This window comes from Channa argus, chromosome 1 (genome assembly GCF_033026475.1).
Source record: "Channa argus isolate prfri chromosome 1, Channa argus male v1.0, whole genome shotgun sequence".
NCBI classification, from domain to species: domain Eukaryota; kingdom Metazoa; phylum Chordata; class Actinopteri; order Anabantiformes; family Channidae; genus Channa; species Channa argus.
Genome location: NC_090197.1, coordinates 39,065,966 through 39,090,929, shown reverse-complemented (window position 1 = coordinate 39,090,929; position 24,964 = coordinate 39,065,966). Strand labels below are relative to the sequence as shown.

Sequence of the window (24,964 nt, the reverse complement as noted above, 5' to 3'; positions counted from 1 at the left end):
GGTTTGAGGATAACCTTTTACAGACACAGCTCATTCTGCAGAGTGACTGTGGTTTGGCTCTGTCACTTCTCTTAGAGGTTGATTCAGTCATCAGTGTTGTCCAGCTTACTCCACTTTAATTTTACTCTGCATGTGTGTGTGTGTGTGTTTGTGTCGCGTGCATGCGTGTGTGTTGGTCAAAATATTAACACAGTTCACAAAGGGGACTGATTGAGATGCTTTAACTTTGGCTAACAGTACTGTATATTTAGCATTCGTGTTGCCTCAGAAAGCTGAAGTCATTAGTGGATTGACCTGGTAATTGTGTATCCATCCAGTTAATAATCATGAAAACAATACTTAAAGATAAAATTTGCAAGTGGATAGATCTCCAGTTAGTGTGATTACCAATGGGGATGCAAACTTTTGCACAGATTTTTATTATTTTTACCATAACTTTGTTTTTTAATGCGCCTCTTGGTCATTTGTGTTACTTCTGAAGATAATCCAGCTGAATGTGCAATTAACAACATGATGAAAAATACTGTTTGCTTTATTCTTTTTGCCATTTTCAAACAGAGGATACAAGCTTTCTCACTCAACTGTATAGAAACAGTATATTAAGGATTCTTGTTGGGTAATTGGTGGCTCTCCTCACCCTGGCTCACTTTCTTATCTTCACAATTTGCTACATCTGCATTAAGCTTTTACTGCAGTAACAAAAATTATGTAATAATTACTAAAATGCTGTCTGAAAGACGGCAATCACACTCATAACCTATAGTTCTTTTTTCTAGGTGGTGAGTCGTGTTGCTGCTCAGCAGGGGTTCGACTTGGACCTGGGCTACAGGTTGCTGGCTGTGTGTGCTGCCAACAGGGACAAATTCACTCCCAAGTCTGCAGGTAAGGCCCACTGCTTTACTAAAATGCCAGTTGAAACATGCTCATACATCATCTCATTTACTGCTGTTGATTTGCACGACAATGGATTAAACAATCCTCATTGTTCTTCACGCTGCAATTATTCACTTTTTCATTTAATTATGTGTTGAGAAGCTGCTTATAATGTTTTCAGCACTTTTATGATGTTTTCTTGGCAAGACAGAGAATCTCATAATTATGCTAATATACATTTCAATTTGCAACTTATTTTGTTCTTGTTGGAACCTTAAAAGAAACAAAAGTGTCTGGTGGAGTTACCATGAATGTGACGATTGGAATTTTTTTTTCAAACATCTGTGACCACAAACATCGCACAAAAAGCCCATAGAGCATTAGAATGTCAGATATTTTTAGTTCCCATTAAACATTAATGTGCTATTGAGATGAGCTGTCCGGGTGGTATCCTCACAACAACAGTCTACTCAACAGTCTTTCCACACAAACCCACATTCTTATGTGCTATCTTCATGCACACTGACAAAGTGAGAGAGAGAGTAAGAGCGAGCAGTAATGCTTTCCTCAGACATTTATCTATCAAATCCAATTTTCCCCGATACATACTTCCCCTCTCTGCCTCCCACAATTCTGTAGGAGCAGCCTTGTTCTTGTACATTTGTCAAAGTGAAACATTCAGAGGTGGGAGAACAGAGAGAGAGAAAGAGATGGATGACTGGAGAGGTGCCGCTGATGTGTGCTGGTCCACTACGCTTACCAGAGAACTGACAAAGCCATAGCCAGCAACAGATATCACATAAACCTTTGTTTGGCAGTTACATAAGTGGGAGTAGTGAGAGTCAAATATTTTGTTTAAACTGTCTTTGTTTTTCTGACAAGCTAAGCACATCAGTATTTCAAAACAGGAAGTGCAGCTACAGTACTGGCTGCAGGACTCTCAAATCTTATCCCATAATTCCCTGCATGAGCTGTTGCGACTGAATATGCAGAAGGCAGGAATTTATCAGTTTCTGTAGGTTATTTATTTATTTTTTCTTATATGGTTTAAACATTTGCTCAAGTAGTATTTTCTCTTTCAGTTGTGGTTGGAAGTGTCTTGTTGTGAGGAACTGAAGTGGGCAGACAGACGTCAGCGTACATTATTGATTGCTGTATTTCTCTCTGTCTGTGTTCCTGTGTTGGGATAATGTGATTGTTGTCCAGGCATGGCTCGGACTGGCTGGTCGTCTGGGCACGACTGACAGTCAGAATCATCTTCAGGCCTGCTGATGGTTCTGGGATCTAATAGAAGACAGCACTGTGTTTCAGGAAGAGCTGTTTATGCGCCACAGACAAATGGGAACTGTAGTGTAATTGTGCGCAGTGGGGGGAGGGATGGAAGATATGAGGTGGCCAGTCATCAAATGCGGCAGCAGGCCGGCTGTCGGGGTGGGAGGCAGATGTGACTCAGGGCAGATCTTACTCACTGAGCATCCGTCTTACCTCCTTTACAAGGACATCTGTCTGAGAAAGGAAACGGGAGGGCGGTGTTGGAGACGTGACGCTCACTTGAAGTCAGAGATACATGCATGCAAACACAAATACATCAACATTTACATTTACATTTACATTTAGTCATTTAGCAGACACTTTTATCCAAAGCGACGTACAAGTGAGGTACAAGGCAAGCAAAAAGATGCAAAGGTTTAGTTTTTACTGCAATGTGAGCATTATGTCTTTATGGGCTTTTTGTTAATTTTTATTGTGTGTGTTTGTGTCTGTGCATGCATGAATGTGTGTCTAATTGAGCAGCGCTCAGCAGTATCTTCTGAGAGCCTGCATGGCGACATGGCTGTAAATCTGACACCTGAGAGCCCAGACGAAGACCAAGGAGTCTGTGATGCTCTCTGTGGAGTCCGTAGGGGAAAGAGGCAGACTCTTAAAACTGCAACCACGCTGACGCTTTCTTTCAGAGCATCAGTTCAAGAGGAGATTGATAAAGCAATTGCTGCTACCCTCCACTTTTTTCCACCTCCACTTTTTTCCAAAGTTTGACAACTTGACTCATTGCAAATTTTAGTTGCTGTGTGTGTCCCTCTACAGCCACAAAACACCCTAATTGCTGCAGAGTGCATTTAAATGCATCGTGGTTTAGGCAAACAACTTACTAGAAATTAATCACTTCCAGAAAGATAATTACTATTAATTACTATTCATCTTTTGATGAATGTTTTTTTGAAGAGAGAGGCCAGAGAGGCTACTAGAGTTTAAAAAAAAGAACATTTTCCAACTAAGATTTATAGCAAGGTCGTGTGTTTACAATGTTTTTTGCCTGTGTTTGTCAGCCGGTGCTCCAAGTAAGAGATCCCTTGCACAAACCACAAATGTCTGAAGTTTCACTTATCCCAATATAAAAGTGTTGCAATGAGACCTGTCAAGTGAAGTAGAAAGATTTTCAGCTATACCAGGCTCCTGCTGATGAGCTGTCTGGAGATTGTGACCCTGCAGTTAGGCCTGGAGGATTAGAGTGTTGCTCTAATCTGGAATCAGCCAGTGAAGAGACTTATCTGCTGTTAGGCGAGCTAGCATTAGCACTGTTAACTCTCTGAGCAAGTGAAGATACACAGCTTTAAGGCTGTTCACATACTAGCAGCTAGAGAGAGAAGAGCAACTTCCAGGTTTATGTAGCCACACACATTACACTGATAATTTGTGCATTTACAAAACTTATCGACTTTATAATTTTCTCATAGTATTGTCTAGTGTACTACAAGCAGACATCCAGCTGAGAGGTTCATAAGATAATAGGTGTGCTGCTGTCCCACAAACACAGATTCTGGCCCAATGGACTACTGCAAAGTTCAGCAGATGACAAATCAGATTAGCCACATAATCTATCCAGGGTCTTTACTCAATGAATTTGCTACTCTGTCACCAGCACTTTGTTGTTTTATAATAATATCATCTCCTGTTATATTTTAATTAAATGAAAGTAAATCTTAACTGTGACTCAGATTGTTTGAGTGTATTTTATGTTTTCAACATGACATGACATGCTCTGGATTAAAGGTAGCTGCTCCCTGGAATTACTGCAGTGATTTTTCAAACCTGACTCTAATGTTTAAATCAGACACAAGTTGCTGCTTGTTCTTCCTCTGTTTTGCTCAAGAAATCATCACTGAATTATTTATGTTGGGATCACATAATTTCAGAATTCACACAGCAGGTTGAACTATACTAGTAAATACTTTCTGTTTTAGTTCAAGAGGAGCTGATTTTACAGATCTCTTCTATGTACACAAGGGGTAATTGTGTATTTTCACGTGTTCGAGTATTTCACCCTTTTCAGCTGATCAAGAAGGAGTGTGTGAAAATCAGCTGGGGAAATGTGATGAAAAGAGCTAAGCTTTGTTTTGGATGGTTGGAGAATTCCCCCACCCACTTCACATCTGACATTCAAAAGAAATAGTCTCGGCAGAACTGCAGAATTGTCAGCACTCGGTCAATCGGCAGAGCATGCTCGCAGGCGATCTGCTGTTACACATCAAGAAAACAGCCTCTCTGATGTGTCAACAGTGACAGAAAACTTCCAGGGTGTGGCTGCAACTCACTCTCTGTCCTGAGAAAAACAGACACAAGCACAAGCAGAGGTCACAAAAACACACTTTACCGGCACATAATTTGCAAGAAGTGCGTCCTTTTCCTTTGGACAACAAGTCTTCCGTTACTTGTCTCACTTTACTTTTACTTGATTGATTTTCTCACAACATCTTTCTTTCCATCTTTAAGCTGTGTGTTTAGAACTAGAGGAAGGTGTAGGGATCTTTTGTTACTGACCCAATCAACCTTACAGACTTTTATATTTAATTACTGCTGAGTAAGAGCAGCGCACTGAATTATTAACAGGAAACGGGATTTATTTTTAGCAGGCGGGCTTTTCCTCTGACACTCTCCAGCGGTTCGCTTCAGATGATGAAACCCCTTTGCAAACCCAAACTACCTTCAGAACTTCTGTAACTATTAAGCTCACGGGGAAATACTTATGAGGGTAGCTGCAGTTACTGCCTCTGGCTGATTGGGTCCTCTATCACTTGCTGCTTAATTGGTTTGGTTTACACAGTTGCAAGTAAATTAATTTTGGTAATATCCCAGCTAAGCCAACAGCGCAGTTGTACTCCAAACACAGCAGACTTTGTTCTTGTCAAAAACTGGATGAGCAAATGCTTTAAATCCCCCTTTTGTTCAAGGCTGACTGATCTGGCACTAGCACCTCAGGACTCAACCACCACCACCACCACCACCACCACCCCACCCTCCCCCACACATCATCCCCCAGGGGCTTTTGACACACCCTTTTCAAGTTATATTTCTGCCCAACAATGCCTCCGTTGTGCATGTCTCAATTCTGCGTGGGGTATTTGTAAAACTGTTGATGACTGAGTGTGTCTGTCACACAAAAGCCTCACAAAGGACTACTTCCTTGCTGTCACAAGGCTAGTGGGTTTCCCCGCTCTTCAGCTCAACATTTAGGTAAGGAAAGAAAGAACAGTGACATATTAGGTCTGTCCTGTTCATTCAGACATTCTTCCAGATAGTTTTTTGCCATGCTGGGTTATGTTCGGAGCAAGGGAAGAGAAGATGAACTCAGATTCACCCTCACCCTGCGTCTGCTTTGATTCAGCTGCACTCAGATATTCTGCTTGTCTCTGATGTGTCTTGTTAGTCGGATTTGCAAAGTGGTTTCTGAAGAAGACAGGGGGCGTTGTCAGGTTAGATTGTCCTGCAGGCAGGAGCCCCCTCTTTAAAAAGGCTGATTACTTACCCTGTCTCTCTTAGATTGCTCTTTACATCTTGAACTTTTTTTTCTCTCACTTCCTCTTTCATGCATTGGCTTCCAGCCATCCTGTATAACATAATAAGCTCCACCCACTTATGCAAGTTTGTAGTCTGAGTGTAGTCAGAGTGGCAGTCACACTGCTGGACTATGCATGTGTTCGCGTGTGTTAAGTGTGCACTGTCTAACAGCAATGAAACGCTAGACAAACTATGCTGAATAACATCAATAAGAGCACCTCACAACAAAGGTGAGAAGTACTGGAATATCTTGCCTTATCTATCTCTCCCCTTGTCATGCTTTCTCTATCTTTTCTTCTCATTCCTCCCTCCTCCTGGGCTGTCTCCTCTGTTCCCTCTGTCTATTTCTCTCCCTCCCACTTTCCCTCCCTCCCTACCCTGTTGTCTCGAGAGTGTGTTGGAGCCGGTAGCAGGTACAGCAGGAGCCCATTAGTGCAGAGCCCCTCTCTGATTGGATAAGCCAGAGAAACCGGGAGACTGCCTCTGAATAATTGATGTGCATTGTGCCGATGCTGGACAAGAGAAAAAGACAGATCAGAGAGCAAGGGAGGAAGAAGAGAGTGATGGTAAAAAGAGAGAAAGACAGGAGTGGAGAGGGGAAGTAATAAAGAGTGAGCAGAGTAAGGGATATGTGCAGAGAGTGAGAGTGATAACGCACGGGCAGGAGGCTTGGAAGCAGCAAAAGCTTTGAGGGTTGCCATTGGCCTCTGCGGGAACAGGAGCATTTGTGACACTTGAGTCTTTTCTCTGCACTATGAAGGGAATGAGATGAGATGTGCAGGGACTCTGCTTGGCTCTGGGTAAGTGTGTAAATGTGTGTGTCTGCTGTCCTCATGTGTCTCTGCACACTAGCTATTTCGAATATTGTTTGACTATGTATGCATGCATGGGGCAGGATCAGGGCCAATTGAGCAGGTGCAAGATGAAGATGGTGCAATAACTGTGGCAGAATTAGTTTAGTAGTATCTACTCTCTCTTAGTTTAAATTGAGAGCAATGATTTCGGGTGTTTTGACACTGTTGGCACAGTTGTAGCTCTGTGAGTACTCCTCTGCACTGTTCGCTCGCACCAGACAAGATCAGAACAGATCAGCTGACCACAAGTTGACCTACATGCTGTTCTGTCAGAGTTATTCAGAATGGGTTTTGTCTGCATGCAGAGTGCACATCATGCATTCATAGTACAATTTCATTGTTACTTTTTAACTTTTTTCTGGCTTTGTGGGTCATTATTTTTAAGTTTATAAATATATCTTTACATCTTTAATAAGTTATTTTGAAATTAATTAATGGCAATGCGCAGAGTTTGAGTTAAGGATATAGGAGTTTTTAGACTTCACCAACACAAAAAAACAACTAGAATAGTTTGGTCAATTTGCATTTAGCTTATTTGGCATTACACACACATTTTCCAGACACTGTTGTCCTTGATGTAGTAATTTTGTGAGTCTTGGTGACTAAGCCTGGATGTTAATAGCACAGTTGTGTGTGTGTGTGTGTGTGTGTGTGTGTGTGTGTGTGTGTGTGTGTGTTTGTCAAGAGAAGATGAACCACTTCTCCATTGGGTTTTTTTTTTTTTAAGTTGTTGACCTGTGTTTGAAGGCTGCCTGACTGTCCACTCATTGGGAGAGAAGGAAGAGTAGGAATTGGAGTGTGCTCACAGAAAGACAATGCCCACAAAGGCCGACTTTTAATTTCAAAGGCATTCAGTGTACCACCTATTGTCAATGGTGTCTCATGAAGGAAAACACCACTTCCTTCACATGAATGAGTAAAGGGCAGTGAGGCAATAAAAGTAAGATTATGCTGCAGGTTATTTAGTCAGTGTTTAATGTAACCTTAAACGTGACAGCTTAATTGGCCAATGGATCTTTCAACTAATAACACAATCTTCCATTGACCTGTGTAGAAATTACTGTAACACAACACGGCTTCCAGCCAACTGTTGTTGTGCTGCAGCACTTCCTGTTAGCCTGAGCAGGGTGTAAACCGCTGAAACCGACTGCATCCTCAACCTCACAGCCACATGCAGCCGCTCTGCCCCTCAGGCCTTCCTCCTGTCTCACTGGCTCCTGCGCTTTGTTTGTATTACTTATTGTACACTCTTTAGTGAACTCTTGTGACTGCAGCCTGAGCACTTCCCATCAGGCTAGTTAGTGACTCATTCATGACATTTGACTTTAGACTGTACATGTGTGGCCCACGTTTGTTTTTGCAGATTGTTTCTGCTTTTTCTGTGAATCATTGCCTTGCTTGACATCGCTTCCTCTTCCCACTGAAAGCAAGTGGCCAAGTAAAGTAGAGTTGGGAGTTAAGAAAGGAATTTGTGGTAGGACAAACTGATGTCAAGAACTGATAAGAGCGTAAGGGTGGTGCTCTCAGTGCCCTAAGCAATACAGTATACTTGCAGGATGTGTTTCAGGAAATACTTTGGTCTCGTTAATCATTTCCCAATCTGTTCAGTGCTTCGCTCGAGGTGTTTTAACACTTTCTCGTGGCTGATCCACAAGGACCACAGTATGGATTTCAATCACAGTGTCATACTGTGACACACCCGCTCCAGAAAATATCAGAATTCTTGATTGTGTTTTCACCTTAATGATTTAATTGAAGAAACAAAAGTGCGAGATAAAAGACGCATTGTGAAAGTTGAGACAAGTAGCATGTCTGGTTATAATTAGGCATGTGATATTTACTAGTTCCCCTCCAGTAGTGGGGAGCTACACATGTCTGATAGAAACAGCTCATTCAAAGCATGATCTTTTCTGATGTTCTTCCTAGCTGTGCGAGGCACTTTACTGTATAAGTACATTTCCACAAAGCTCAGACACAGACTGTGTGTTTACTCACCAACACACACCTAAATTTCCACATTTACATTTTTATTTAATTTTGGTGCATATGCTTGTGTCCACATACTAGTGTGCTAGTGTATTTCCCTGTTTACATTGACATGCCCTTGAGTGGGACTGTGCATATTCACCGCACAGCATGTCTGACTCAGATGTTGATAATGGGCGTGTGCGCATATGTACAAACATTGTGAGTGTTGTGAGAGTTCTCTGATACTGATGATCATGACCCTAGGCTTAGGACTTTCAGCAGGACTTGCTGAATCACACAGCATCTGACGCAGATACAAGGGACACCTGAATTTCCTTCCCCACCTCGGATGTAGGTCAAACTTCTAGGTCAATACCATAACCCCTGTCATAACAAAAGTGCTAAAAATAAACCTGTAGTGCACTGGCATCACTGGATGCACTAAAGAGAACATCATGTAGAGTGAGCTACAACAACAACAGTTAGTACAATAGTAAAGTGAAAATTAATCAGCAATTCCTTTGGGGTTTTTTAAACAAAAGAAAAAAGTAAATGAACAAGCTATTTATAGATGGTGCGCTTTAGAAAAGTGTGACATTTTTGTTTTTTTTTCACGTAGTCAAATATTATTCAGATAAATCAATCGCAAAAATATTTGTTAGTTAGAAACTTTGCTGTGAATGAAAGGAGATTAAGCCGGTGAATGCTTATTTTCACCTGTATGCTTATTTATTTTTTTATTCATGTAAAAAGATTTATTTAAACCATATTACGGTGCTTTAAATGTGGCTGGAAAAGCACATTCTGCACCCAAGCACTAGATTTTTATAGTAGCTCCATATCTGAGTCATGTATGACTATTTGAAGTTGTTAGAAATACTTTTTCACAAAATGCAGTTTTTTGCAGTGACAATCAAAGTCATTTTGAATAGACATCCCCCCCCACACACTATACGTAAAGAAATCTGATTGATTGTGTTTGTTGTTTTGTTGTGGCTCAATGCAACATTGAAATCCCATATTTTTCACCCGAGCTCCTACGGTTGTAGCTGTCATACTGCATTATGTTTGGTGTTCATAATGATTCTTATAACTCTGCCCCATTTAAAAATGTGTAATTTGAACCCCACAGAAACCAGCACCTGCAGGAGATGTCAGAGTGACTCAGGTAGAGCTACCCTTCCTTCTGGGCTGCAGCATCTCTTTGGCTTGTGACTCACATATGTCCTGGGGAGGAGGGGATCTGCCCACTCCCTCCATCTCCACCTGTCCTCTGTCTAGCATTCTTCCATCCATCCTCTCCCCCCTCTGTCCACATGTCTAGTGTACTGCCAGAGGCCGTGGATGAAATTCTGTCAAACCAGCCAGATGGTAAAACGTGTTTGTTTTACCAATGAAAATGAATGAAACATTCATGGAAAATCAATCAGCAATTCAATAAGTAATGATACAAAATGACACATTTTAATTTAGATGCTATTTCAGATTACGTTTACTCTGATGTGAATAGTGAGTTACAATAAAGGCCTGGTTTTGATTTAGTGCGATTTCTGACACCGAACGGTCTCTCTGCCAGGCATGTTTGAGTTGTTCTGCCTCCAAGCTCTTGAGACTAAAGCCCATTTGACATGCTCTTCCCTTGGAAGACGTTGGCTGAACAGAGAAGGGGCAGGATGGGGGATATCATTGACTGCTTAAATGGCTTCCATTAAACTTCAGCAAAAAGCATGACTTTTTTTTATTTCACAGGAATTTATATCCACTCCATATTCATCTTTTGCATAATATTTTGTACCCACACAGCATAGAGCTACCTGCCAGTGTTTTACAGACCTCTGTCTATGATATCTATTATAAATTGCTTCTTTTTTTATCATCCCACACATTGTCTCAGAAGACTTTATGTCTAGTGCTGCAGTGTTCATGCTCAGAAAATATAATTTTAATATTTTTTTCTGTGTTGTTATCAACAAAACTACAATAGAGTTGCATGTGTGGTATTACATGTCTTTGTAAAGGCTTCACGTCACTAGTGTTGAATATACTGTCTGAGCGCAGAGATGTGCATTCAACCTGTACATGTGCATTCAACGATATATACATATATAAAATATAATTAGACAAATATTAATGTATGTACTTTAAACTTCTGCTTTTGTGCAAACAAACCAGTTACTCCAGTTAGTTAGTCTAAATTTATACCTCACTGTCAACATCAGAGAAAGGGCAGCATGCACAGTGACATCTCAGGGTCACAGTGATCCAGCACTTTATGCAGCTACTAGAATGATGTTGTTTTACTAAACCTTCCGCACCGTTCACTGCCACAAGTCCTTTCTTGGTGTTAGCATTCAAAACAAATGAGGCTACAAAGGTCGAAATTTCTGTGCCACAATTTTCCTGGATAGAGCTCCTACTGAAAACATATGTTTCAGTAATGCGACAAAAGAACTACAATTTATAGATGCTACATGACACTGTATCAGTCACATATGGTGCCATTTACTGTTACTGTGGTGTGTAGTCAGGGCATTTTGTCTGTAATGAATTTCAACTGAGTATAAACTGTGAATGCTTCCCAGAAAATACAAAAAATGTATTTGTCAGTCAGAAAAATACAATTCCTGAATTCCTATTAGGCCGATTTTTTGTTACCAGTTGAGTTTCACCTGGTTTTTGGTTTTAGGAAACAAAACTCACGCAATCCTTTCTAAAACAGTTCTGTAGTGGCAGCACATAGATTTACTAATCCAACCTTGCACATTTGCTGATGTATGGATTCCATATTCTGCTGTTTAGAGCGTTTCACATGTAACACCTGTGCTGGTTGACACTGTTTAATAAAAGTAAATAATACTTTAAAATGAAAGTTATCTGGTGTGTCAGTGACAGATAGCAAGATCCCCACAAAAAGGAAATTAAACAAGGTTACACTGCCCAACAATATGCCGTGTCAAAAGTAGTGTTTCGTGCCTATTTTTAATGGCTGAGTATAGCATGTAGCAACATTTGCACATACTGTATATAATGCATTGTTATTTTTTTGCCATCTGGGAGAGTTGGTGCAAAGTTACTGGCCAAGGCCATGGAAACAGGCAAAGACATGGTAAGACCATTGATCACAATATTGCACTTTGCTCTGTGCTTGTTGAGCTCTGCTGCCCTTTTACCACAGAGGATGTCACAACCTACAAAATACCCAGTACCTCGGTGCTAAAAATCAGTTTGCACCCAGTGAAATGACTATTGTAGTGGGTGGCAGCTTGTTTCGTTGTTGGCACTTGACACGCACTGGCATAAAAATAGGTCATTTTAGCATGTTCTGTTTTGCTATATAGGCTAATTGCTGAGTAATGTAAAAAGTATAACACAACATGTTTGATACAAACCTGGAGACTGTGCAGCACAGTGTTTACTGCCTGGCTAAAGAGAACAGCAGTTAAATGGAAAGGCAGAGTTGTCTCAGTCATCTTCTCATTTATGTCGTTCTAATTATGTTCATGTGGCAAATCTAGGGCTTGACAATTTAAAAACACGTCAGGTGTTATGGGGTCACCATCTAGCAGCTAACTAAATTATGTTGGGGTGCACAAATTGTAAGTGTCCTAGAACCTGATAGTTAGCAATCTGTCATGATTTAACTGGCAAATGATATGCTCGGTCGCAGAAGGCTTTTACCACACACAGACACACACACAGATGCTAGTACACACTCAGCACTGTCAGAGTTCATAGTAATTAGCATTGGGGTTTCATTGTAAAAGAGTACTTGTACACACACACTCTGTCATTAGCTAATGGGCCTTGCAGCCTGTTACCAAGCCTTACACTCCCTCCCTGTTGCTCCCAGAGGGGCTAAGGTGAAGTGAGAATCAGCCAGGGCTTCTGCTATCAGTCGCCCATACAGCATTAAATACAGGCTGAATGAGGAGGCCCCATGTGTGTCTGAACATTACTCAATTAAAAGCCACTAGGTAATGGAGCTGTTCTGAGAGGGTTCAGGAAACCTTTTTGAAGAATCCGATTTTGCTCTTGTCTCTCTGCTGGTAGAAGACTTAACCAGCTTCTCGTTAGGTCAGTTAGGACTCAGGAAAGTCTCTGTGTCAAGACCCATTTCAGAGAGTCCAATGAAGGCACCTCTGCGCAGCTTCAGACTATGGCTTGAGACCTATTTATTATTAGACATTAGAAGCAAATTCTTTAGTAGTCATGTATTTGTAATTATATTTTGTATTTTTTTTCTTACTATTTTACTTACACACTCACAAGTGGATCTTAATGCCTTTTGCTCTTTAAATAGAATTGTGACATTATCATGGATAAATTAAATTCCGTGTTAGGCAAAGCAAGGCTAAACTCACAATTTAACACTCACGCTGCAGGCAGAGAGTTGAGTTTGATGAAGTTGAGTTTTTTCCTGGATAAGAAGTAGTATCATTTCCCCCCCAAAACTAAAATGACTCTTTTATTGCCTATATTGCAGAGAGCACTTATGTTGCAGTGATTATTTTATGTTTATGTATTTTGGGAAACAAGACTCACAGGATTTGGTTCACAGTGTCATGTTTTTGTATATCTGTCTTTTTATACTGCATACTTTACAAAACATCATGGACCTTTTGTTTGACTGCGAAAGGTGAGATTGTAGAGATTGTGTTGAGTGAATAAAGTTTTTACCAAAGTGCCTTTGATCTTTGACCTTGCCTCCATATGTTAGCTGTTATAGACTTCAGTAACCACAAGGTTTAGTGAGAATGAAATGGGAATAATATGAAAGTTGAAGAAGGAAAAACAAAAGAGGTGTGATGAGACAGACCTTTTGTTTACTTATACATATGTTTGGCTGGATTGCCTGTACTCTTGTTCTCCATTAGTTACGTTAACAAAACAAAACGAATAATAGTTCAAACAGATGGATTACAATAGGATATAAAGTTGTCAAGATACAATGTAAAAAGAAAAATAACTTGAGATGAACGTGGGTGTGTACAGTATGTGAGGAGGGCACTTACACACACTATGGTAGCATAGTTGCAGGTATGTGTGATGTTGTTGGAAAAGGTGAAAACAAGGTCATGTACACTGTATTCAACTTGCTAAATGTGTGCCATTCCCAGAGTGGAGTCTTGCTCTGTTATGAATGACTTCTGGCTATGGCAGCTTGTTAGATTCATTGCGTAGCCACACTTATATAAGTTCTCACCGCTCACCTTTTTCCTCTGTATCTCTATCTATGTCTCAGAGCGACTCCCATCACTTCGTGGTTGGAGATGATGTTTAGGTCTAAATGGTGGGTTGCCACTTGAAAAGGCAGTCCCTCGTGTGGAGGTGGTGATTTAGTGGGGAGATAAGCTCTCTGTAATGGCAGGGTGGAATAATTCTTCTTTAACTAGGAGGCTTGGCTCTCTCCACCCTCCAGAAGAAAACGTTCCCACTCCTCTGCTTTGTTCTTTATTCCTCTCCTTTCCCTTGTCTTTCTCTCTCTCTCTTCTCATGTTTTGTTTGTAAGTAGTAACTTGTAAGATATTAATCATTAGGAAAATATAATAGGTTGTTAGATCAAACAGTTTAGCCTGAGAATACCATAACTTACAGGTTACACATTGCGCAAGTAATTGTAGATGCAAACGCACAACATTGTCTCGGTTTTTCTCTTTTCACTCACACATTTGTTTTTTGTGGCCTACACCTTTACACTGCAAAGATAGTTGCATTGTCACAGACTTTTTAAACCTGGAATGTGGATTTCTTCAGGGCACCAACATTTTGAGGAATTCTGCATTTTGAAACACAAAACCTGGTAACAGCACTTGCTAAAGGCTTGTGTATCTGGGTCTGCGAGACTAAAAATAGAATCTTAAATTATGAACGAATTTTTGAACACTGTAACCTTTCTTTTTAAAACTTAAGCTTGACTAGGGGCCAGTGTGTTGAAAGACTCCACACGCTGTCATATTGATTCAGTAAAGACATGTTGATTGGCACTTGGGACAACAAAAGAAAATAAATAATATTGAAACTCTTATCTTCACGAATAGATTTAGATGACTGCACAGTTTAATTTTCCTTCGTCATAATAGCAGACATGAAAAGTGTGGAGATAGTGTTGAGTGGAGTAGAGTGAAGATATCACACTATCTTTCTTCCTACATAGATCATATCTGTAACCTCCAGTCACTCTGTCTCTCTCTGCCTCTCCTATTTAATTTCAGCCTTTTCCTTTTTGTGGTAGAGAAACTATGAGGTTTGTTGTGCTGTAGGTAGATTTGAGTTTATATTTGACACGGCAGGTAGAGATAATGTGGTATAACAGTTGTGAAACCCACTCAGGAAAATAATCAATGTATGTTTATTGAGTTGGACTGCCCCCTGGAGGCTTTAGCAATACCATCAGCCTGAATAGCTCAGGACATAAGCGCACAGTGCAACACACTGCACTGCTGAAACACCTGTTCATTAGAGGTTGGCATTTAAAAGTAAAATATAAGTAGAGCTGAAAACAAAATGCAGCTGTTTTCAATGGGGTAATTCAGACATCACCATACTGAGGAGAGACCGACACATGCACATGTGTGTGTCTGTGTGTTTTCCTTCCAGCCCTGCTGTCGTCGTGGTGCGAGGAGCTGGGTCGTCTCCTCCTGCTACGTCACCAGAAGAACAGGCAGAACGAATCACAGGGAAAGGTCCCCATGCAGCCCAGCATGAGCAGCATGAAGCCCAGCTTAACACACAGGTCAGTAGGGAGCCTCTGACACACACCTTAAGACTGTGGTCATCTTACACTAAACACATGTTTAATTTATAGTTGTTTTGGTTCTGTAGCATTTTGTCCATAGATCCCGATGTGTTCTTTTGTGCTGCAACCACTAAAAAACTGCCATTAATTTTTGTTCTGAGAGTGTTATTTTTTATCCATTTACTGCTAAGTCTTAATTCAATCATGTGATTTATACCAAAAATGTTTCACAATGTTATAGTGCATCCCGTTGTTTCTGTTTTTGAGAGAAGTAGCATAAGATAAAGAAACAAAGGAGAACTGTAACTGAAGGAAATAGATGAGAAATTATAAGGAAATCATTCATTATTTAAGTCATTTCTGACTGTCAGGCGCTGTCCTATGTATCAGCCTTTTTTCTAAACTCTTAGATCATATTTAGTGGCTTGATCTTTACTGAGGTCTTATTATCTTTAATTCAGCTCTCATATAAAGCCTATTCCAAGACAAAGAGAATTTTCATTGTTTGGAGCAGAGGCAGAATTGCTTTGAGCAGAGATGAGGTGATTTGGGTTGCAGAAACAAAACAATAGGGAAGAGAACTGTGAAGTAATGTTTTTCGGAGAACATGGTGTGCTCATGCTTCTCGAAGAAGAAAAAGAAGAAGAAGAAGAAGAAATCCTGGAGTTGGCCAGGAGTCTTGTTTCCCCCTGCTGAGGATCATGGAATAATGTGCCTTAATGAGGAAATATTGAACATGTCATCCATTCCAAGATCTAACCTCAGTGTGAAAACAAACTGCTGTCCAAGAACAGCAGTTTCTTCCCACTCCGCTGGCCTCTTGCCTCCTACCATGAAAATTCAGTTTATTATACGTAACGGACTGTCATATTCTGCCCTATTTGTTTACATGCCGTCTAAATCCAAAGACTTTTTAACAACTCAAATAAGTAATTCAATTGTATTTTGTATTCAGGTCCATATCGGCTCATTTGTGGCTTTTTGCTCATCTCATTGTGCAGCCAATATCCGATCTCCTGGCTGAAAACGTGTTTTGAAACAGAATGCCAAACATTTCCAATTGCCTAACATTTTGGCAAATAGAATTCCCAGATTATTCACATTTTTGGACGGACATTTAACTTTGTTGGCTTTCTCTTTGCTCTCTTTTTGGCCAGAAACTTAAAGTGACATCAGGCTCATGTTTATGTTTTGATCTGCTTTCCAGTGATGGATCCTTTCCCTATGACTCTGTCCCCTGGCAACAAAACACCAACCAGCCCCCTGGGTCTTTGTCTGTGGTTACAACAGTGTGGGGCGTGACCAATACGTCGCAGAGTCAGGTATGTCAGCATCAAGTCTTCATTCAGAAGACGTGTTTGCTTTCTTCATTTTCCAAACCTAATGGATATTTTTTCTTCATGCCTGATGCTTTGTTAAATCCAGGTGCTGGGTAATCCGATGGCGAACAGCAATAATCCCATGAATCCTGGGGGCAACCCTATTGGATCGGGTATGTCTGCCAGTGCAGCAGGGCTCAACTCACCTCAGTTCAGTACTCAGCAGCAGCAGTTCCCAAACAAAGGAGGCTCCAACCAGCCCTACATGCAGCAGGGCATGTACAGTAGACCTGGCTACCCAGGTGGTCCTGGGGGATACAGTGGGAGGTAAGAGGCTTGCTACGAGTTTTCTTTAACCATAAAGAGTAAAATTTCCCCTAATGACTAAAACATTCCATCTATGTTTTACAGTTATTCTGGAGGCCCAAATGCTCCTCCTGGAGGAATGGGAATGACCTCCCACACACGTCCTCCTGGTGACTTCACTCAGCCAGCTGCCGCCGCTGCAGCAGCTGCTGTTGCTGCCGCTGCTGCTACGGCAACAGCCACAGCGACAGCTACGGTGGCAGCTCTGCAGGAAACCCAGAATAAAGATATGAACCAGTATGGACAGGTACAGTACACTCCTGTTAATGTGTTTCCAGCTGTGACCACTTAACCAAAATCCACTGTAGTAGACTTGGGTCCTATTATCCAACTACCTGCTGTGGACCCGGGATAATCATTTTAAAGTGAAACCTTCTGTTTTTCCTCCAGATGTGTTCGTCGTTCCAAATGGGCCCCACTCAGGCCTACAATAGCCAGTTTATGAACCAGCCTGGTCCACGAGGCCCACCTGGAGGTATGAATCCAACCAGCATGGGATCAGCAATGAGCAACCCAAATATGAGTGGACCTCCCATGGGGATGAACCAGGTTCGGACTCCAGGCATGGGGCCTTTTGGGGCTCACGGCCAAAGGATGCCTCAGCAAGGGTATCCCAGTGGACCTCGACCGGTCATGCCCATGCAAGGGATGAAGAGGCCATATCCCGGGGAAGTGAGTATAAGTAAAATACCCTGTAGTTGTCATATAGCTCCTGAAATACATCTTTAACACCTTTTCCATTATCTTTCCTCCTCCAGTCAAGTTATGGGGGTCAGCAGTATGGGCCAAGTAGTCAGTTCCCACCACAGCAGGGACAATACCCTGCATCGAATGCCTCCAGGCCACTGCCCTCTCCTAACTACCCTAGCCAAAGAATGCCAGGGCAACAGGGCCAAGGACAGTACCCACCTGGCATGCCTATAGGCCAGTATTATAAGGTCTGTTATGCCCTCATTTATCTATCCTTTAAGTTTTCTTTTAACTACAACTACGGATGGTCAAAAGGGAGACTGGAGCCTATCACAGCATACGCAAGTCACATTTATGGCACAATTGGGAACCAACTATATGCTAAAATTTCTATTGCTTTTTATTTCCTTTATAGCAAGAGCCTTTCAATGGTCAGAGCACCAACTTCTCTGGAGGCGGATACTCCTACGGCCAAGGCAGTGGGGTATGTTTTCCTATCTGCATTAAAAAGTTCATTATATTAACTATACTACTGCACCTTTGTGTTAAACTTGACCCAGTCATGTAGTGGATGTCAAATTAGTTATACAGATGTTTTCATTTTTGCACTTTCCTGCCTTTTACAGCCCCCCAGGCCCAGTAACTACCCCCATTCCCCAGTCCCTGGTAACCCCACACCCCCTATGACCCCAGGAAGTAGCATTCCCCCGTACCTGTCGCCAAACCAGGATGTGAAGCCCCCGTTTCCACCCGACATGAAACCAAATATGACAGCACTTCCACCCCCTCCGAGTGAGTACCCCAGCAGTTCTGACCAGTGTCCAGTCCTTCGTCTGATTGATGCATTATATGACTTCACAAATAAAATTTGACCTCTTCTGTTTTTCTCCTCTCCCAGCTAACCCAAATGAAGAGCTGAGGCTGACGTTCCCAGTCAGGGATGGCGTGGTGCTGGAGCCATTCCGATTGGAGCACAACTTGGCTGTCAGTAACCACGTCTTCCACCTTCGACCCTCCGTCCACCAGACCCTCATGTGGAGGTATTTTAGAGCTAGCACACAAGCCTCCACTTACATTACATTTGCACATTTGCTTCAGTCTAGTGTATTGTTGCTCTAATAGGTCAGACCTAGAGCTGCAGTTTAAGTGCTACCACCATGAAGACAGGCAGATGAACACCAACTGGCCAGCCTCCGTCCAGGTCAGCGTCAACGCCACACCTCTCACCATTGAGAGAGGAGACAACAAAACCTCCCATAAACCCCTGCACCTGAAACATGTATGCCAGCCCGGGAGAAATACCATTCAGATCACAGTCACCGCCTGCTGTTGTGTGAGTTAACACTCTCAGGACAATGTATCACTACTACTAACAGTCCAGACATGTATCTATTTAGTCAAAACATCAGGATGATTTATTTTTGTACAGTATATGCATTGCGCTGATTAAATCAGAGGTTTAGCTTTCTTTGTTAGCTCTGTTTGTTTTCATGTTCTCATGTTTTGCTTTGCAGTCCCACCTGTTTGTGCTGCAGCTGGTCCACAGGCCATCTGTGCGCTCCGTCCTCCAGGGGCTCCTGAAGAAGAGACTCCTTCCTGCAGAACACTGCATCACCAAGAGTATACCTCATGTTGTCTCTTGTTGTAATTAATATGCATAAGTACATCTTAATCACACAAGCACCTATCTGTATCTCTCTACATTTGCCTTTAAAATGTGTCTTAAAGTACACCATCTATCTGAAACACTTTATTTTATTTTTATTTTTTTGTTAGTTAAAAGAAATTTCAGTAGCGTGGCAGCCTCAGCGGGCAGCACCACTCTAAATGGGGAGGACGGTGTAGAACAGACGGCCATTAAAGTGTCGCTAAAATGTCCCATTACCTTCCGACGCATCCAGCTACCTGCACGAGGGCATGACTGCAAACACGTGCAGGTGTGTTCCGGTTATAAGAGACCAGTTCAAGTTTTGTGTTATGGAACATGTGTGTCACATTTTGCTGTGAAAGGGGGAGGATTATTTCAATGAGTATTTGTGATATTCCACTCCACAGTGCTTTGATCTGGAGTCCTACTTGCAGCTTAATTGTGAGAGGGGGACATGGAGGTGTCCTGTGTGCAAGTAAGTTTTCAAGAGATTGTCTTTTGGGGGATGATTTAAAAATGTGATTACTGTTAAGGTGGCTGTTATTTGATTATATCTTGTGTTTTTTTTTTCCTCCTGCCAGTAAAACTGCATTATTAGAAGGTCTGGAGGTGGACCAGTACATGTGGGGAATCCTCAATGCCATACAAAAGTAAGTTTACACTCTTTCACCTGCTAAATCCACCCTAAATGTTCAAACATAAACCAATCCTCTCTAATTTCTCCTCCCATAGTTCAGAGTTTGAGGAGGTTACTATAGACCCGACATGTAGCTGGCGACCTGTTCCCATTAAGTCTGAGCTACACATCAAAGAGGACCCTGATGCACCTCTGGCCAAACGTTTCAAGACTATGAGCCCCAGTCAAATGACCATGCCCAATGTGATGGAAATGATTGCCCAACTAGGGCCTGGCCCCGGACCTGGACCTGGCTCTGGACAAGGTCCTGGCCCTTATCCCTCACACCCTGGTCAACATGCTAGTGGGAACGGGGGAGATTACCCAGGAGCAGGTATTAAAAAGTGGGATCTTGACGTGTAACTAAAGAGCCAGATAGTCAGCTCATTTGTTGGAAAATTGAGCTGTTTTGAATTTTACAACAGGTAAATATTGAAGCTATGCCAAACCGGTTTTAAAATTTTGCAAGCTTGTCGCATGTTTTGTTACCGTAATGAGCGTAATGTGTTCTTTCTGTTATGTAACCACATTGAAATGATAACTTTTTGCAAGACCAAAGTGCAGTTAGCAATTTAATGAATAGAATTTGTTCTTTTGTCCTTCAAGGCAACAGTTACCACAGTCAAGGGAGCTTTGACTTTCCTCATGGGAACCCCTCTGGTGGCGGAATTGGAGGAGGAGGGGGAGGAGGAGGTCCCCCAATGAATGACTTCATGCATGGCCCCCAGCTCTCTCATCCCCCAGATGGGCCTGGTGGTCTCCTCTCCCAGGAAAAGCCCCTTAATCACATGAATGATGCAGTAAGTAGAATAAACTTCAGGGTTTCTTGCTTTTCTTTGCCATTATGATAAAAATGTAGGTTTACAGATAAAATACAGCAATTTGAAATTTAGTTGTCCTAAATTAAGATTATATTTGAACTACCGCCTAAGTTCTTAGGTAAGGTTTACAGGCATAACTTGGTCCCTTAATTCTTAGAAGAGAATCTGCAGACAATCTGTGCCACAGGCCTACTTATAAAGGAGGCTCAGAATTGATATTTGAACAAGGTGCAGCCCGGGCCTCCAGCCAGCATGTGTGCTGAGTCGTGCTCACATGCTCATGTCACCGTATAATGTTGCAGCTGTACATGTCTGCTGATCACAGCTTCCATTTAGAAGGCCTGTTCCACATTATCCACGCTGGGACTCATTTAGCTTTTTCCTCTCTTTCTTTCTTCCCATGCATCCCTCCCTCCTTAACACCTTCACCTCCATTCTCTGTCTCTCACTATATATCTTGCTCTTTATTTTTCCTTTTCCATCTCTCTCGCTTCCTGTCTCCCTTTTGCACCTGCAGATGTCCCATCCCGATCAAACCCATAATTCCATGCAGCAGAGCTTGCATGCGTCTCCCCACCCTGGCAGCCAAACAGGGCCGCCCTTACATCACAGTGGCCAGTCAGGGCAGCCCTTGCATCACAGTGGCCAATCATCGCAGCTGCATCGCCAGTCGCAACCTCAGCAACCTGGGCAGAACAATCACCCCCACAGCGATCTGAACTTTAACCCCTCCTCAGATGGGCAGATGGGTCAGGGAGCCCAGGATATGCCTGAACCCTCCCTGGATGTAAGTGTGTCAGCTTTGTGCATCACATGCTACCTTTTAACTGCTAACATTGTCGGCTGCAGCTTTCATCCTTTTGCTGTGTGCTCTGTTTGTGTTGGACTAGGGCTATTGAGCAGTGGTGGCAGTGTTTAAGTGGACACTAGCGTCAACAGGCACTTGAGCATGATTCAGAGTCATCCAGCGACAAAATGACAAATGTGCTTTCAGGTTATTTAGCCTTGCCGCTTATTTTCTTTTTTCTCTCTTCTATCCACAGCTGCTTCCTGAGCTGGCCAACCCAGACGAGTTACTATCGTACCTTGACCCTCCAGACCTCCCTGCCAACAGCAACGATGACCTTCTGTCCCTTTTTGAGAACAACTAGGCCTTCACATCCCCCACAAACTCTCCTGCGCCTACAGGTGTCGTGATGGGTTTGACTGTCTACAGACACTTCACTGACCTACTGTTGACACTTTAAGCAGCTTCCTATGCTAACGCACGCACATGGAAACACAGTCTCTACAGATAATGTGTTGTGTAGGAAACCCGCTGCAGAAAGGGCACCTGCTTGGGAACTCAAATGAAAAAAGCAGGAACGCCACTCATAGCTCACACTCCTTTTTTGCCTCTTGTAAAGATTCCACGCACCAGTTCCACCGCCTCTGACTTGACACACACACCATTTACAGCCATGTCAGTGGGCACTAAAGTAACCTTTATATATGTGTGTGATGACTTTTTAACTGAAAACTGTGCAGCTAATCATCATGTACAACAACACGGAGGAGACAGGAGTCTTTGTGGGCTTTATAAAGTGTTGTAGCTTTGTTTATGTTTTCTTTATTTTCCTTTTGTGAAAAAAGACAAGAATCTGCGGGAAAAAAATCATTGTCTTGTAATGTTTTATCCTATTTGAAATGCGTTCTTCCAAAAAGTTGGCACATGCTCTTTGACACCGCCCCTCCCCCCCAAGACTTCCCAGTGTGTGTGTGTGTGTGTGCGTGTGTGTGTGTGCTTGTTTGTCAGAATCAAAGCATTGAAAGGACAAACTAAAATGTCCTCCAGAGGTAATAGAGGAAATGAGCACACATTGTGCAGTTTATTGCGTGTGCGTCTGTTGGTATGTGTGTATGTACTGTATGTTGACGTGTGCTCTTTTGTTTGTCTGTGAGCTTCTGTGAAACTTAAAGAGCTGTCCTGGTTCTTTTTCACCAACTAGTCTGCAGCTGTTCCTCTGTATTTATTGTAATGTTTCGCTCTTTCTCATCACATCACAAGTGTATGTGTGCCAATGGCTTCTTTCATCCCTTTGTCCAGCCTGAACATGCTTGTGCAAATAATTTTCATCTCAGCTTTTATTTATTATTTTATTTCAAACTAATTGCTTTTTATCGTTGTCTATTTTTACATGTTTTTTCTTTGTCCCGTATTGAAATGAATCACATAAACATCACCAAAGTTCTCCTATTCTTGTTGTAAGGGTTTAGGCGTAGACATAATGCTGGTATAAGTGCAGGACTTCAACATCCTAGAGATGTCTACAGTAAAGTTTTACAATCATCGTATTTTAAACATCTTTGTGACCGTATTAATCTTTCCTTTCACTGTTTTGTTTATGTTGAACTTCATCTTTAGGAAAAAAAACACCCTGCATGATCCAACAGTGTTTCCAGAGCTGTTGTATATACCCTTTGTGAATACTTTGTGACTGTACAATACTGTACCTATCTATTACTGGCAACTACATGGTACTGTTTTGTCTGACAAAGACTACAAACACTCAAACACACACACACAACTCCTTATAACCAATCCAATATTGTAATGAATTGAATCAAATGCACTCTCACTGGCCTTGTATTGAGTACATGTGTGTTGTGAACAGCTTTTCCATTATCCTGTAACAATGCAAGAAAGTATTTTTTTTTTTATTACACAGCAGGAAAATATTTTTTTTTCCTGTCTGAAAGATGGTTAAAGCAGCTTAAAAGTCCAACTTAGTTATACGTTTAATTTTATCCGAACAAGTGACCTCACCCTCTTTATTTAAAGCATACATGTGCGACATAACCTCTGAGGTTTTTTGAGGCTTGATAATGAGTTTTTGATAACCACACGAAGCAAAAATTTGTGAACATGATTTGTGTATTTTTAACTCATTTTATATTGATTTAATTTTTAAATTATTTTTGTCCAGTGTTTTTTATGATAGGAATAATTTGGTTTACAGTTTTATGCAGTACATTCAAGTAACTTAAACAATACTGTTTGTTGTTGGACAAAAGTTCCCCAATTTAACATTTGTAATGTGTTTGAAGAACCAAATATGGCTTTCCTGGTCTTCAGACTTGATCAAATGACCTGAATATAACACAGCTGAAGGAACACATGTTGTTTGTGTTGTTTGTGTTTGTTAAAGACAATGCACTGTGGCATTGGGATGTTTGATTTCCCTAAACAGTGTGTAACTGTAACCTTTCACAAAATCACGTCTAGTAATTTGCGCAACACAAATTGTACTGTCTGATTGCAGACATTAGAAATTGAGTTGACTTATTTGAAAAAGAAAGCAATTAATATTGTAAAATGAAATTTGGGGGAAGACCCCTTTCAATTTGCATTAAAAGGGGAGATGGTGGCAGAGGGACGGGGTGGGGTTGTGGATGTAAGGAATAAATGTACATAATGTAAATGACAAATAGAGACACGTTAACAGAAATGTATTCATTTTCTCCAGGGGGAGTGTGCATAGTGTATTTAGAATTTGTAAAGCTTGCATCTTCCTGTCAGACATTGAATTGGGAAAATGTGTTTGATTGTGTCTGTGCAGACCTCTCTAACCACGCCTGTTCATTTATGTAAGATACTTTATGTACCCCTACATGTGGGGTTTCCAAGAAAAAAAGGACATTTGTGTAATATTAAACTTCTGTGTATTTCTCTATTACCTGTGTACTTTATAAAGGTGCTACGAAATTATTAAAACCTTTTGAGGTTTAATTGGGACTTGGAGACACTGAGCTTTGAGTGGCTCTTAAGGGTTGTTTCCATATTTACAGTTTGTAAAAAAGAAATTTTGTCAAATTTATAATTTTTATGCAATTTGGCAAAATATGCTATAAAGGTACAATCTGAAGTGATTGGCACAACAGGTGGCAGTTGTCTCTTTGGTTTTGTACATTCTATGTACAATCATTTCATATTCTAAACTGGTCAGAGAAACATTGTGATTTTTAGTCTTGCAAATCTGTATGTAGTTAGATGACGTGACATTCTAATATTTATCTAATAAATATGTATTCAGATGAAACAGTAATGGACTCTGCATCTTTTGACATACACATACATAAAAATATAGCCCATTACATATTATATAGTAAACTTTATTTATTTATTAATTTGTATAAA

The 24,964-nt window shown here is 41.3% G+C and overlaps 1 protein-coding gene across 14 annotated transcripts in view; it reads left to right on the top strand.

The window, feature by feature from the left end:
* LOC137134310 (zinc finger MIZ domain-containing protein 1-like) overlaps positions 1 to 24,872 on the top strand; it is a 91,138-nt gene extending 66,266 nt beyond the window's left edge. For 6 of the 14 annotated variants that reach the window (XM_067519021.1, XM_067519029.1, XM_067519038.1 and 3 more), the window contains 20 exons: positions 777 to 882; positions 9,664 to 9,699; positions 15,129 to 15,264; positions 16,475 to 16,589; positions 16,693 to 16,913; positions 16,998 to 17,199; positions 17,343 to 17,624; positions 17,711 to 17,890; positions 18,058 to 18,126; positions 18,269 to 18,434; positions 18,541 to 18,682; positions 18,765 to 18,975; positions 19,157 to 19,262; positions 19,419 to 19,579; positions 19,698 to 19,765; positions 19,872 to 19,940; positions 20,023 to 20,300; positions 20,573 to 20,766; positions 21,305 to 21,574; positions 21,831 to 24,872. In XM_067519021.1, coding sequence (XP_067375122.1) covers positions 777 to 882; positions 9,664 to 9,699; positions 15,129 to 15,264; positions 16,475 to 16,589; positions 16,693 to 16,913; positions 16,998 to 17,199; positions 17,343 to 17,624; positions 17,711 to 17,890; positions 18,058 to 18,126; positions 18,269 to 18,434; positions 18,541 to 18,682; positions 18,765 to 18,975; positions 19,157 to 19,262; positions 19,419 to 19,579; positions 19,698 to 19,765; positions 19,872 to 19,940; positions 20,023 to 20,300; positions 20,573 to 20,766; positions 21,305 to 21,574; positions 21,831 to 21,938 — 3,120 coding nt within the window. In that variant the 3' untranslated portion in view covers positions 21,939 to 24,872. Of the gene's footprint in view, positions 1 to 776; positions 883 to 5,253; positions 5,386 to 5,803; positions 5,940 to 6,119; positions 6,510 to 9,663; positions 9,700 to 15,128; positions 15,265 to 16,474; positions 16,590 to 16,692; positions 16,914 to 16,997; positions 17,200 to 17,342; positions 17,625 to 17,710; positions 17,891 to 18,057; positions 18,127 to 18,268; positions 18,435 to 18,540; positions 18,683 to 18,764; positions 18,976 to 19,156; positions 19,263 to 19,418; positions 19,580 to 19,697; positions 19,766 to 19,871; positions 19,941 to 20,022; positions 20,392 to 20,572; positions 20,767 to 21,304; positions 21,575 to 21,830 lie in introns of those variants that run through there. The other 8 variants (XM_067519085.1, XM_067519076.1, XM_067519057.1 and 5 more) reach the window with 8 other exon arrangements.
* The last annotated feature ends 92 nt before the right edge of the window (positions 24,873 to 24,964 follow it).